This window comes from Arvicola amphibius, chromosome 3 (genome assembly GCF_903992535.2).
Source record: "Arvicola amphibius chromosome 3, mArvAmp1.2, whole genome shotgun sequence".
NCBI lineage: Eukaryota > Metazoa > Chordata > Mammalia > Rodentia > Cricetidae > Arvicola > Arvicola amphibius.
In genome coordinates, this window is record NC_052049.1 from 112,099,214 (window position 1) to 112,114,268 (window position 15,055).

At 49.5% G+C, this 15,055-nt stretch overlaps 1 protein-coding gene across 2 annotated transcripts in view; it reads left to right on the forward strand.

The window, feature by feature from the left end:
- Usp2 (ubiquitin specific peptidase 2) overlaps positions 1-9,026 on the forward strand; it is a 28,251-nt gene extending 19,225 nt beyond the window's left edge. For both annotated transcript variants that reach the window (XM_038322319.1, XM_038322320.1), the window contains 11 exons: positions 2,637-2,687; positions 3,546-3,669; positions 4,406-4,517; positions 4,600-4,710; positions 5,234-5,298; positions 5,476-5,579; positions 5,670-5,750; positions 5,841-5,919; positions 6,102-6,209; positions 6,580-6,700; positions 7,233-9,026. In XM_038322319.1, coding sequence (XP_038178247.1) covers positions 2,637-2,687; positions 3,546-3,669; positions 4,406-4,517; positions 4,600-4,710; positions 5,234-5,298; positions 5,476-5,579; positions 5,670-5,750; positions 5,841-5,919; positions 6,102-6,209; positions 6,580-6,700; positions 7,233-7,320 — 1,044 coding nt within the window. In that variant the 3' untranslated portion in view covers positions 7,321-9,026. The remainder of the gene's footprint in view (positions 1-2,636; positions 2,688-3,545; positions 3,670-4,405; positions 4,518-4,599; positions 4,711-5,233; positions 5,299-5,475; positions 5,580-5,669; positions 5,751-5,840; positions 5,920-6,101; positions 6,210-6,579; positions 6,701-7,232) is intronic.
- The last annotated feature ends 6,029 nt before the right edge of the window (positions 9,027-15,055 follow it).

Sequence of the window (15,055 nt, forward strand, 5' to 3'; positions counted from 1 at the left end):
CTATTCATGGCAGAAGAATATCGGCCTGGCTTAGAGCAGCCCTGCTCCCCCACCCACTGCTACCGCCAAGCCCTGTAAGCCCCCCCCCCCATTCTACACAGAGCAGTCAGGAGCTGGCAAGTGGAGTCAGGCATGGTGGTGAATGCCTATGATCTCATCACTTGAGAGGCAGAGGCAGGAGGATAGCTTTGAGTTTAAGACCAATCTGGTCTACATAGTGAATTTCCACAGTGAATTTTAGGTCAGTCAGCGTTACATAGTGTGAGACCCTGTGTCTAAAAAGGGGGGGGGGAGGTGGGAAGAACTTGCCAGGTGTTTGGAAGTTCAGGAAATTTTAGATTAAAACAAGACTCTCCACACCAAAATAACAACAATAATAATCAGAGGGTCCTAATAGTGATTTAGGGGAGCCTCTTCCTTCTCCCTACCACCAAGCCAACAGAAGCATTAGGGCCCAGAATACTAACCATGGAGGATGCAGTGCACTTCCCACCTTCCAGCCGCCCAGTGAGCCTGAAAACGGAGTGCCTCTGTGGACTGGTGACTCCAGCCTCCCTCTCCCCACCCTCACTAGTGCTGGGATAAGTGCCTCAGCCGAGAGCCCGCCTGGTGGACGTGGACATGGTCACCAGTGGTAGGATGCTTTGCATCTCTACAGCCTGTTTAGACCAATGTCGTCTCGGGCACAGGGGGTAAGGACTAGAAAAGAGCTACAAAAACAGGTGTGAGTGGGCAGCGTGTGTGGGCACTCCTCAGTGGGTGTCTCCAAGTGGGCAGCATGGAGATTGCAGCCATGCTTTGCTGTTGGGCTCTGGGGGAAGAGGAAGTCTTTTTCCACTTACCCAAGGCTCTGACAAGATCTCTGTCCGCAGGGACCTTCTCTGTGGTAGCCCCCTTATAGGGCCCTCCACTGTTGTCAGCAAGGCAGAATTCCCATTTGCCACTACCCGGGGTTGAACCCAGGATCTTACACAAATCTAGCCAAGCCCAATCAACCACGACACCCAGTGGTGGGATTCGCATTTTATTTGGGGCCACTTATGGCTAACAGTGCAGGGCAGGGCAGGTAGGATGCTGCGCCCTACCTGATGCCAGCAGGTGCTCCCTGCAGCTGAAGGTTTAAACCACATCTCTTCTGGGTGTGCTCTCTTCTCTGCCTCCTAGACTTGGACCTGACAACTGACCAGGGGAGGGATCCTCTTACTTGTGGGACGGGCCTGGCACTTGTGGAGAAAAGCCCTCCCTCGGCCTGCTCCTCCCTCCCCCCTTCAAGCTGACAGTCTCCTGGGCTTTGAGCCGCTGACAGTCTCCTAGGCTGTCAGCACACAGCATGAGTAATTTTAGCTGAGTTATTTCAGGCTTCTGTTCTGATCAGGGTTGAGCTGGCCCCACGCATGCCCCAGCCAGTGTTGCTCCAGAGTTGCCTGCTCCGAGGCCTCTTCCTTAGAGGGGGTGGTAGCCTAATCCACAAACTCATCCACTGTACCTTTAACCCTTTGAGCCTGAAGGTTTCCTGATTCCCAGGTGTGCCCAGGCTTAGCAAAGAGACTGTGACAAATGGCACTCAGAGCCTTTAGCCTTGCACCTGCTCTCTCTCCAGCCCCCTCACCAGCCTCCGCAGTAGAGACTAGAGCGGCACCTTCAGCCAGGTGCTCCCTCAGCTCCACGGCACACGCTGGCAGCAAGTGTTTGCAGCCAGTGGCCCGTTGGGATGTTGAAACCTGAGGCGGGCAGGGAGGATCCTCCTGTCTTGGCTCAGCCCTTAGACGCTGAGTTCAGCTGGAAGGAATTCCACCTGTCTTTGGCAACTCAGAATGGCAGGCTGCTTAAGCTCCCCACACCCCGGCTGAAGATCTAAACTCAGAGTGGTTTGTCATTCTCAACCCCCTTAAAGTGACGGCTATGATGGTTCCCTATATGTTGAGCGTCTATTACAAATATAGGTCATGTGAACTAGTACCGGGTCAGACAGGAAACCTCTTTTTGTTGTTTCATATAGCTCAGGCTAGCCTTTGGGCTCACCTGTATAGTAGCGGAGGCTGGCCTTGAACCAAGTGCTGGGATTGCAGGCATTCCTCACCCTGCCTAACCTGGACTGTCAGTTTCTTACAGCAAGAAATATATATTGCTGGATTTATGGATCCCTAGCCTCTAGTTCTCTTATCTAGTCTCCACTGTGGCAGAGAAAGAATAAGAGAAGTCAAATGTAGTAGGTCATACCTGTAATCCCAGCACTCATGAGGCTGAGGCAGGAGGATTGCCACAAGTTCACTAGGCTACCCAGTGAGACCATAAAAAGTGAGCCCTGAAGAATAGATTGTATTGAAAATAGGCATTCTTCCACCCTCTTTTCTTCCAAGACTCATAGACCGAGGTTAAAAAGAGAACACTCTGCTGGGTGGTAGTGGTGCACACACCTTTAACCCCAGCACTCGGGAGGCAGAGGCAGAAAGATCTCTGTGATTTTGAGGCCAGCCTGGTCTACAGAGCGAGTACAGCTCAGTCTACACAGAGGAACCCAGTCTGAAGGAAAGGGGACAAGAACACTGCAGCGGGGAGGGGGGTGGCTGCTGAGTGAGAGCTGGGCAGAGCCAGGCTCTGTGCCTCCTCAGATGTCACGTATTCTTTGCTTACAGAACTCGAAGAGTGCCCAGGGTCTGGCTGGTCTTCGAAACCTTGGGAACACGGTAAGTTCCTCCCAACTCACTTCTCTCCAGGAGAGTAGAGGTCATTCCTATTCTCCTGACTGGGATAATCCAATAGAGTTCCCTCCTGGATCCAGCTAACTTCCTATCCTAGAGGGCAATCAGTACCTGCCCTTCCTGGCTACGTCTCAGTGACTCGCTGGGCTCTGTCTTACCCGCCCCCAGCAGGAAGTACTGCTAAAAGGAAGTTGCCCCATTCATTGCCAGCTTGCTTCTCTCCTGGACCTTCCTCCTGGTTCTCCCATCATTTCCCACCCACTGCTGACCAGTGTGCCCACACCCTTTTGTACACCTCAGTAGGAAATAACCAATTATATGGCCTTTCCCCATAGTGGGGACTTGCCTCACTCCTCCCTGCCTTCCTTCTCTCGGGAAAGAGGAACCTGGCGCTGGGAGGGAGTTCACCTTGCGGGAGGTGAAACAAAGCTTTTAGTTGCAAGTAACAGAGGTGCCGGGTAAAGGTCTTAACTCCATCCCTGTGTTAGTCAGCTTTTTGTCCCTCGGCTAGATACATGAGATAAATCAACTTAAAATGACAGTAAATTTATCGGGCTGTTTTAGTTCGTGGCTGACTTAGTGACTCTGTTGCTTTGGGCTTGTGACAAGATAGTACATGTGCAGCAAACAGAACCATTCACCTCATGACCAGAATGCAAAAGACAGAGAGGGAAGAGATTGGGGTCCTTCAGGGGCAAGCCCACCAATACCTGAAGGCCTTCCACTGGGCCCCATCGCTTCAAGTTGCTACCACATCCCAACAGTGCATTGACTGGGAATCCATGGCTTGTGGGAAGCTTAGAGCTGTGCACACCCACTAATTGCCCAGATCATCTCTTTTAGTGCTTCATGAACTCAATTCTTCAGTGCCTGAGCAACACCCGAGAGTTGAGAGATTACTGCCTTCAAAGGCTATATATGCGGGACCTCGGCCACACCAGCAGCGCACACACAGCCCTCATGGAAGGTGAGGAGCCCCATGTGGGTGTGGCCCTGCTTCCATTCCCAGTTCTGTTCTACCAGGTTGGACTGATGGTTGTGTTTTGGATACACTCCACCCCTCTATTTTTCTTTCTTTGCCTGTTGTTGTTGGTATGCGTTTCAGGATCTGTTGTTTGAGACACGGCCTTACTGTGTAACACTGGCTGGACCCAAGCTCATGATTCTCCTGCTTCAGCCCCCCAAGTATTGGGATTATACCATGCCTGACTCCAGTTTCAGGGTCCTATCTTGTTTGTTCATTGTTTGTTCATTGGATGGTTGTCTTGTTTTTTTGAGACAGGGTCTCAGGTAGCCCAAGCTGGCCTTGAACTCCTGATCTTCCTACCTTAACCTGGAATCACAGGTGTGCGCTACCACACCCAGCTCAAGGTTTTATATATATACATACATATATATATAATATATATATATTTCCATATTCATATATATGATCTCACCTGGGCCTAGAGAAGTGGCTCAGTGGTTAAGAATGTTTATTGCTCTTAAGGAGGACCAGAGTTTGGTTCCCAGAGCCCTTGTCAGGCAACTTACAACAACCTGTAACTCTAGTCCCAGGGTTCCCAGCACCCACTTCTGGAATCCATGGGTACTCACAAGCTTACACACATCAACCCCCCACTCACAGTTTAAAATACAATTACTTTCTTAAACAGAAAATATCTCATCTCCTCCACCCCCTTTCTGATCACTCCTTCTAACAGAATTTGCAAAACTAATCCAGACCATATGGACGTCATCCCCCAATGATGTGGTGAGCCCGTCTGAGTTCAAGACCCAGATTCAGAGATATGCACCACGCTTTGTCGGCTATAAGTAAGGGCCTCAGATGCATGTCCTCCCCCATGGGGCTGGTAGCGCAAGCAGGGCGCTGCTCACTCACGTTTTCTGGGTTCAGTCAGCAGGATGCTCAGGAGTTCCTTCGCTTCCTCCTGGATGGGCTCCACAATGAGGTGAACCGGGTGACAGTGAGGCCCAAGCCCAGCCCTGAGAACCTTGATCACCTCCCGTAAGTAAGAGGAGGGAAGTCTTTGTGAACTTGAAATTTGCGCCTACTTCTTTAAGAGTAGTGATCTGGGGAGAACCAGATTTGATTCGTTGCTGCTTTAAACATGAGCTTTTTTTTATTTTGGTGATGGTTTTGTGTGTGTATGTGTGTGTGTGTGTGTGTGTGTGTTACTGGGGATTGGACCTAGGGCCTTGGACGTGATGGGCAAGCACTCTGCCACTAAGTTACATTAAAGATTAGAAGGTTGAAGCCAGGCATGGTGGTACACTCCTGTAATCCTAGATTTCAAAAGGCTGAGGTAGGAAGGATTATGAATTTGAGACCAGCCTGGGCTAATCCTGTCTCAAGAAAAACCTTGGCTTGGGAGGTACAGCTCAGCGGGTTGTGTGAAGAACACAAGCGAGGTCCAGGATTCCATGCCTAGCCCCACAAAGAAAATCCATATAAATCCATAAAGATTCTAGCTGATAGCCCCTCGCCTACCAGGGTCTGACACAGCTGTCTTCCTGTCTGTGATTCCCAGGGATGACGAAAAGGGACGGCAGATGTGGAGGAAGTATCTAGAGAGGGAAGACAGTCGGATTGGGGGTAAGTACACAGACAAGAAAATACCTGTATCTCTCGTTCCCTACTTTTGCTTAAGTAGGATTGTCTTCCCAGGGAACCCTGCTTCTGCCTGTGGCTCTTCAAACTAAGGCAAGAGCAGAGAGAAAATGAAGACAAGCTCTCCATATGTTGAGCACGCCCTGGCTTTCTCTTCCGCAGATCTCTTCGTGGGGCAGCTGAAGAGCTCCCTGACGTGTACTGACTGTGGTTACTGCTCTACAGTCTTTGATCCCTTCTGGGACCTCTCGTTGCCCATTGCAAAGGTAAAGGTATGCCCCACTGTAGCCCAGCGCCAGCTTCCCTCAGGCTTTACAAGGTTGTGCGCAGCTGACCTGGACCTTTTTTCTCTCCAGAGAGGTTATCCTGAGGTGACATTAATGGATTGCATGAGGCTCTTCACCAAAGAGGATGTGCTGGATGGGGACGAAAAGCCAGTAAGTCAGCTCCTCAGTGACAGAGAAGCCATCCCAGTGCCTTGCTGGGGAGGGGTCACCGGGTCGAGCCCTTTTCGTCTTGTCTTTCAGACATGCTGCCGCTGCCGAGCCAGAAAACGATGTATAAAGAAGTTCTCTGTGCAGAGGTTCCCAAAGATCTTGGTGCTCCGTATCCTTACCCCAGGGTGGGACCTGACTTTTTGGTGTGACTAATGACAAGGGACCAAAGGGGAGGGGAGCAGAGTAGGGAAAAAACAGCGTAGACTTCTTTGTCTGCCTTCCTGCTCCTGAGAAGAGCCTTCACCAAGGACTCTCTTCTGGCTTTTTGTCCTTGACTCGCGACAATCACAGACCTGAAGCGGTTCTCGGAATCCAGGATACGAACCAGCAAGCTCACAACATTTGTGAATTTTCCACTAAGAGACCTGGACTTGAGAGAATTTGCTTCAGAAAACACCAGTGAGTATACTTCATCAGGAGGAAGGCTGAAGATCCCAGAGGGGAAAGCTGGCGAATTGGAAAAAACTGGGAAGTAAGGAGCCCTTGAGAAAGGTCAGCAGGTAAAGGTGTTGACCTGAGATCAATCCCCAAAACTCACCTAGAAGGAATCGACTATTGGCTCCTTCAGGTTTTCCCTCTGACCTACACACATACACACACAAACACACACACACAATGAGTAACTAAAATTAACTTTTAACTTTTTAAGTAGAAGCCATGGTTTCTTTAAGGGACAAAAAAAAAAAAAAAGATAGGGAAATAAAAGAGAGGAAGGGAAGGACTTGGGCAGGAATGCCTCCAGGGCTCGACACCTGTGTCTCCTCCTCAGACCACGCTGTTTACAACCTTTACGCTGTGTCCAATCACTCCGGAACCACCATGGGAGGCCATTATACAGCCTACTGCCGAAGTCCAGGAACGGGCGAATGGCACACTTTCAATGACTCCAGGTAAGAGCTGGGGTTCAGACAGGGCTCCTAGACAGCAGACCACCTCATGCGGCTTCCGTCTTGAACAGACAGAAAGTCGAGGCCAAACATTATACACACAACTCTGCGCTGCCCTTTCTGGGGCTGTCAAAAATGGGCATGGTGGCTTACAGCTGTAGCCAAGCGTCTGAGAGGTGAAGGCAAGAGGATAGGAGTTCAAGTCACCCTCAGCTGCCTAACAAGCTTGAAGTCAGCCGGGTTATATGAGACCCTGTCTCAAAAAAAGAAATAGCTCAGTGGTTAAGAGTACTTACAGCTGTAGCAGAGGACAGGAGTTCATTGCCATTGGCCACCATGGGACCTGCACTCAGTACTCAGTGCAAGTACCCACACACATACCACATATGCATATTTAAAAATAATAAAAATCTTGACAAAAAAAACTGAAAGGACAGAGGCAGAGCTTATGTTGGCATAGAGAGGCTGGCTACACTCGGCTCTATGTCCCTGGCCTTCGTTGACAGGCTCTGACTTTTACCTGGTCTCTCCACAGCGTCACACCCATGTCCTCCAGCCAAGTGCGCACCAGCGACGCCTATTTGCTCTTTTATGAACTGGCCAGTCCACCCTCCCGTATGTAGCATTGTGGAGCTACAGCCCTTCCCTCTTCCCTGTGGCGGCCCCACGTCCTAAGTTTTTTAAAAATTCAGAAAAAAAAAACACCACAAAAACAACAAAATCCTGACAAGTAAGAGAAAAATAAAGTAAAATAAAGCTGCCGAGCAGAAGTTGGTACGGCCTGGTCGGGGTCTGGAGCAAAGGAGCCAGGTGCCCCTGAGCCGCGGCGGCGCGTCAGGGAAGACGGACTCATGCAGAGACGACAGCAGTGTTCCTCAGCTCCTCGGCTTCTCTTGTTTGCATTTTTAAGTTTGTGGTTTTTTTCCTGTGTGTAATAAACAACAGCAGTCTGTGGGGAGAAGATCCTCAGGCCACCTGCTGCCCTCTCCTGCCCCACACCTTCTGGGAGGACAGCGCCCTCTGGAGCCTTCTGGGAGCATCGCTGCTGGATGGAGTTAGGGAGGAGCCTGCGCCGAACAGCCCCCCTGGACCTGCTCACCAGCCCAGAAAGGAAACACCCATGAGCCAAGAGCCCTCTTAACGCTGCTAAGTCCAGGGGTACAGTTGAGGGGGACATCTTTGAAAAAAGCTGGTTTGGGTTTTCAAAAGCCCAACTTTTAAAAAAAAAAAATTAACTGTAACGAACATGTTGCAACTGGAGACGCCGTCCTTCGGACCTCTTCACAGCTGGGACATTGGGTTGGCCTCCCTTTTTGTTTTTGTTGGGCTTTGGTTGGGGGGGGGGTTGTTTTTTTCTTTTTTCCTTCTCCAAATGCAACTTCCCTAATGCTAGCCCCCTGTGGTGTTAGGTGAGTGTCAGCCAGGCCCAAGCATAGTCACAGTAGACCTGGAATCTAAGTGAGTTTTCTGTTTCAAAGTGTTTTTTTTTCTTTTTTTTTTTTTTATGTTTTGGATGGAATCTAGTTGCCTCCAAGATTTGTGCCTTATACCATTTGGGGACCAGGGGGTAACTTCCCCTTCCTGAGATATCCCTCAGCTGTTTCCCTTTATCCCAGGGCCATGTTCAAAGACTCACGGGGAAATAAGGTGCTGCCTTTCGCCCCCGGCTTGTGCATTGCAGTGAGGTTAAGCGGGAAATGGGTAAAGGATATTTCTTCAGATAGTGTAGCTAGCTCTTCCTGCTGTCCACTCACCGCCCCTGGTCTACTCCCCAGCTGTTTGAAGGACAGCCCAGGCCCCTTGTCCCTAGAGCTTCGCCTTTAATTTATTCTCCTCTTAATGCCCCTGTCCCCAAGCTTCCTGCCCACCTACCTGTCCCTTTCTCAGAGTCTCCTGGACAAAGGCCCTCTGGACTGAGATGCTCAGGGACACCCATGCCACCCCTAACCCCCTCTTGGCATCAGTCTTTGGTCCTACCCTAGGAGCTAAAGCCTGGATGTCTGGGGCTGTCTCATAGGATTCTTTACCGTGGACTTGATTGGCCCTCAGTCATTAGGCAAAACTCCACATTGTCCCAAGAGCCAAGCTATTCAGCACTAAGGTGTTTTGCACACGCCCACAGGTGGGCCCAATGATGCCCTCAGAACCTGGAGTGCTTGGGGCACCCAAGAAAGACACCCCGAGTTTACCTGGCCTGACACCCTTCTCTAGGGAAGACTATGAACTGAGCCCAAGGGCTGGTGTACACTTGTTTACTATGTAAGCAAGAGGCAAATGTCTGTTGTACAGTGGAGCCTTGTACAGAATAAATAGTAGCTTTGAGAACGAAGCTGCCGCTGTGCCGGTCTTGATTTGGGAGGGGCTCCAGCTTAGTGAGGGCCACACAGTTCATCGCTTCTGCTGGCCTCTGCACTCTAGAAACTTAACACACCTGTTAAGTTTAAACTTTTTTTTTGGAGACAGGATTTCTCTGTATAGTTCTGGCCATCCTGGAACTTGCTCTGTAGACCAGGCTGGCTTCAAAACTCAAGAGTTGCGCCTGCTTCTGCCTCCCGAGTGCTGGGATTAAAGGCGTGTGCCATCACTGCCCAACATTCGATTCTCTTTTTTTTTTTTTTTGTTCTTTAAATAGTGTTTCAGATTTCATATTCTACATATGGATTCCCAGATTGAGTCTGTCTTGTGTTTATATGTATTTTATTCTTTGGCCAAAATGTTGATGAGCTATAGCATACTTACAAAGACATTATCCTATAGGGCACTGTATAAACCCCTGGGAGAACTGACATATCTGGTGGTGACTCTTTTTAAAGAGGTTTTTACATTTACTGGGAGAGGGGTGCATGCGTTTACCTGTGGAGGTCAGAGGACAACATGCAAGAGTCAGTTCTTTCCCTCCATGTGGGTCCCAGGAATCAGAAGAGACCATCAGGCTTTGGGACAGGCACTTTTACTTGCTAACCCCTTTTAAAATACAGGCTTTCTGCAGCCCAGGCTGTTGTTGAACTCAGCAACCCTCCTGCTCTAACCTACACAGTATCGAGATTACAGGTCTGAGCCACCACACATTGCTCACATTTCTGTAAGATCTGTGTGGGCCAGACCTCTGCTGCAGACGTCCCAACAGATGCTGGACACAGTGTCGCTTAGAGCATAGAGCAGACCTCTGCTGCAGACGTCCCAACAGATGCTGGACACAGGGTCGCTTATCTTAGAGCAAACTGATGACTGAAGCCCTCCATTTCCCATTAGAACTTAGAAATCGGGCCTGGAGAGATGACTCAGAGGTTAAGAACACTAGCTGCTCTTCCAGAGGGCTTGAGTTCAATTCCCAGCAACCACGTGATGCTCACAACCATCTGTAATGAGATCTGGTGCCTTCTTCTGGCATTCAGGCACACATGCAGGCAGAACACTGCATACATTTAAAAAAAAAAACCTTTAGAAATAACTGCCCCCGTGTTAAAGGGTTTAGCCATTATGATCATGGTGGAAGGCATACAGACAAGGTACTGGAGAGGTAGCTGAGAGTTCTGCACCCCAACCCACAGACAGTGGGAAGAAAGAGTGACACTGGGGCCTGGCTTGAGCATCTGAGACCTCGCATCCACTCCCAGTGACACACTTCCTCCAACAAAGTCACACTTAGCTCAACGAGGCCACATCTCCTAATAGTGCTACTCCCTGTGGGCCTATTCATTCAAACCACCATATCCCCTTAAGGAGGTTTGACTTTTGGTTTGTTTTAGGGTGTTGGAGATTAAATGCAGGGCCTGTGCATGTTAAGCAGGTGTTACACTAAGTATACTGAGTCACACTCCCACTTCCTAAAAAACTTCCATCAAAATTTGAGAGCCAGGTGCAGCGGCACAAGCCTGGAACACCAGCACTTGGAGGAGCAGGGAGAGAGGTGTGAGAATCAGAAGTCTAAAGTCATCCCCAGATACATGGCAACTTGAAGGATAGTCGGTGAGATTATATATATATAAAAAAAGAGAAGAGGGCCTGGAGAGATGGCTCATTGACTAAAGATACCAGCTACGCTTCCAGAGAACCCCAGTTCAATTCCTAGCAAGCACAAATCAGTTCACAACTCCAGTCCTAGAGAATCTGATGCCCTCTTCTGACCTCTGGAGAAACTATATGCCCATGGTGCACATACATGCATTCAGGCAAAACACCCATATACGGGCTGGAGAGATGGCTCAGTGGTTAAGAGCACTGGCTGCTCTTCCAAAGATCCTGAGTTCAATTCCCAGCAACCACATGGTGGCTCACAACCATCTGTAATGAGATCTGGTGCCCTCCTCTGGCATGCAGGCATACATGGAGGCCGAATGTTGTATACATAATAAATAAATAAATCTTAAAAAAAACATACAGATAAAAAAAAGCCAAGCATGGTAGTGCACCCCTTCAATCCCAGCACTTGAGAGACAGAGGCAGGTGGATCTCTGAGTTTGAGGTCAGCCTGGTCCATAAGAGAACTCCAGGACAGCCAAAGCTACATAGTAAGACCCTGTCAACAAACAAACAAAAACGGGTACGAGCTCTTTAGGGCACACAGTGACATTGTCTGTTGGGGGTGGGGTGGGATCATCATTTCTTCAGCTGATCTTAGAACTGAAGTTCCTCCCACTCCCATAAGCGTAGAATGTTCCATCAGGATTCCTCTTCCTGGCTCTAGACACTTTGGGAGAATAAAGTCCATCTGGTCACATCTTGGCTTGCTGTGGCACAAGCGGCTGCTGTCACCTGGGGCCTGTGCTACAGTGTGCCCCACCTCATGAAAGAAGAGAGTTTGTTTAGTTGGTTGGTTAGTTGGTTGGTCCATTGGTTGGTTTGGGTTTGGTTTTGGTTTTCCAGACAGGGTTTCTCTGTGTAGCCCTGGCTGTAATGAAACTCACTCTATAGACTAAGCTGGCCTTGAACTCACAAAGATCCACCTGCCTCTGCCTCCAGAATGCTAGGAATAATGGGAATAAAGGCATGGACCACCAGGCCCAGCTTGGAAGACAGCTTTTTATCTGCGAATGTCACAACAGCAGGGAAGAAAGATTTAACTTTTATTCTGAGACAAGATCTCATATAGTCCAAGTGTCCCTCGAGCTGCCTAAGGCATCGGGTGAGCTGAGTCTGCTCTCCCAGCTTCACTTCTACAGGGGCTGAGATTCCATTACAGTCCCATGTGCCTTCACCATCCCATTTTAGCTGATAATGGGAATTGAACCCAGGGCTTCTGGTATGCTAGGCTGGAGCTTTACCCCCACCCACCCACCCAAAACCACACCAGCAACATAAGAAAGATTTGAATAAACCTTTGTGGCTTCTCCCTGAGGGACTTGGACTTCCCTATCCACCCCAGGAGTGGCAGGACCCAGGAGGAGATGTCTAAAAGCTGATGGATTCTCCCAGTCAGCCACAGGTAAGCAATGTCTTCTTCTAAATAGAAAGTGGCTCGCAGCAAAGTGATGGTGCCTGGTTTTTCAGGGGTGGTAGAAGCCGCCATGTGCATTCATTCTCTTTCCCAGAGCACAGATCGTAACAAAGTGGGGACTCAAGTCCAGCCCTTGCCCTTGCTCTCAGCTTTCCTTTCTCTGCTTAGCCTGTGGTGCCATCTCATCCCCATGGCAACGGTCCCTAGGACTGCACCAAACCCCAAACACAAGCAGGTCTGTCGGTGCATTTCTTTGCGATCTGCTTTGCCTCCTAGCAACTTGGATTATTTCGCCCATTCTCCTGCAGGCCCTGGCTGAGAGGAGGTACTACCTCTGCAATTGCGTTTGTGACCTTGAACAAGATCCCCCCCCCCCCCACACACACACACACTCACACACTTTGTAGGCCTCCAGCCTCACAGGAACTGAAGGCCTCGGCTCAGGAATTTTCATGCTAACTCGCTTTTCCTCCAAATATACACTTGAATAGGGACTTAACACACCCAAGGGCCCCTGGCCCAGTTTACAGGCTGTTGTTGTTTGTTTTACATTTACCTATTGAAGGAGGACAGCGAGTGCACACACGGTGGAATCAGTTCTCCTACCAGGTCAGTTTCAGGGATCAAATTCAAGGCTCTGTCACACAGGGCCCATACCGAAACGGATAACAAGGAAATGCAGGGACAGACCTGTTAGCGCTAGCCACCACTCCAGCCTCGGAGTTCATTTTTGATTGCTCAGTCGCAGCCCGATTGATATTTTATGGATCTTTAGGGTCGGGAACTTAGGGGCCACCTGTCATTTTGACAGGTTACAGAGAGCTCAACAAGACCTGTCAAAGACCTGGCTGTGGCAGAAGGAAGGTGGAGCTCACCTAGCCTTTTGGTTGAATCGGTGACAGCCTTCGGCAGGCCTCCCAGCAGAATTTTCCTCCCTTAGTAGGAAGTGAACCGAACAACCATGTACCGTGCACATGTGCCCAGTGGCAAAGCCAGCGTGAGCTAGCTGAGCCCTGCTAGGGTCTGTTGGAGCTGGGCACGTCCAAGGATCCCTACCCTTCGAAGCTCATGGGCACAAACAACCACCTGTGTGGATGGCAAAGGGCAGGAGGAAGTAGCTGGCAACCACAGCTCGAGATGACTTAACCTCCCTGAGCCAGTTTCCTCATCTATAAACTGATTATGATAATACCAACTCAGAGCTATGAGACTGCTTAGGAAAAAAATGTGACACACAGTAGATACTCGATTGGGGGGTAATTTTTTTCTCGTTGCTATGACCAAATACCTGACAGGAAGCAACTTATGGTCAGAGAGCTACCCGGAGAGTGCCTAAAAGCACTCACTATACAAGCCTGCAAACCTGAGTTCGATCCCCACAGTGGAAAGAGAGAGTTGGTTCCTGAAAGTTGGCCGGTGACCTCCAAACTCACACCTGTATGTATGTGTGTGCAGACACACACGTCTTCTATTAGATAATATTAGTACATAATTATGCATTATTAGATGATAATACAGTCTTTTGTTAGAACTGGGTTGGCAAATAGCTCAGCAAGTAAAGGCCCCTGCCACCAAAGACTGGCAACTTAAATTCAGTCCCTGGAATCCACAGGGATTCTCCTGGTAGAAGGAGAGAATTGCTCTTGGCCTCCATAGGCATCTGCACACATGTGGTACAGGCATACACACATAAAGTCATAAAAATAAATTTTGGGAGGAAAAGATCATGTCTCAAAAAAAAAAGGTTGCCAAGAAAAGAGGATGCAGTGGCTGAAAAAGCAGCCTCCTTAATAGGCTACGTGGGCTGCCCTCGAGCCCTTGGAGATGATTTTCTAACGGTCTTCATGCATCTGGTGTCAATGTTGTTCCCAACCTGGGCTCCAGACAGGTCTGTGGGTGCCTTTGGGAAGCCCCTGGTTTACATTGGCCATGCCATCTTATCTGTCCACATTAATCTGTAGAATAAAAAAAACAAGTCATTGAGCCTCTGTGTAGAGACAAGTTCTGACTTCCAGAAGATTCATATCTCTAAGTAGCAGGGGTTCAGTCAGTAACAGCTGAGACACAGCTCATCCCTGGTGGCTGTCCCTTGGATAAGTGCTGGGCCCTGCACATGGAGGGTTCCACTGTGCTGCCCTATACCCTCACCAAGTCATGACTGATAAATCCTACCCAATCTGAACTGGGGATAGACAGGAGGAGGAGATTCTGAGCCCCACTTTGAAACTGCTCCTGCTAAGTCATGTGCTACTAAGATGAGGGTAACCAGCTCCATCAGCCCACTTCATCCCCAGCCAGGCCTGATGCCTGCAACCTTTAGTGAATAACCACACCACGGGGCTCACCCCCAAACTCACAATCTGCAGAGCCCAGTGCAGGCTAGTCCATAGGTTCTGATCCAGTCTCTCTCTCTCTCTCTCTCTCTCTCTCTCTCTCTCTCTCCTCTCTCTCCTCTCTCTCTCCTCTCTCTCTCTCCTCTCTCTCTCTCTCTCTCTCTCTCTCCCTCTCTCTCTCTCTCTCTCTCCTCTCTCTCTTTCTCTCTCTCTCCTCTCTCTCTGTGTGTGTGTATGTGTGTGTATCTCTCTCTGTCTCTCTGTGTGTCTCTCTGTGCATGTCTCTCCTCTCTTTCTCCTCTCTCCTCTCTCTCTCTCTCCTCTCTCTCTCTCTGTCTCTCTCTGTGCATGTCTCTCTCTCCTCTCTCCTCTCCTCTTCTCTCTCTCTCTCCTCTCTCTCTCTGTGTCTCTCTGTGTCTCTCTCTGTGCATGTCTCTCTCTCCTCTCTTTCTCCTCTCTCCTCTCTCCTCTCCTCTCCTCTCTCCTCTCCTCTTCTCTCTCTCTGTGTGTGTCTCTCTCTATGTCTCTCTCTCTGTCTCTCTCTCTGTGCATGTCTCTCTCTCTTCTCTTTCTCTCTCTCTCTCTCTC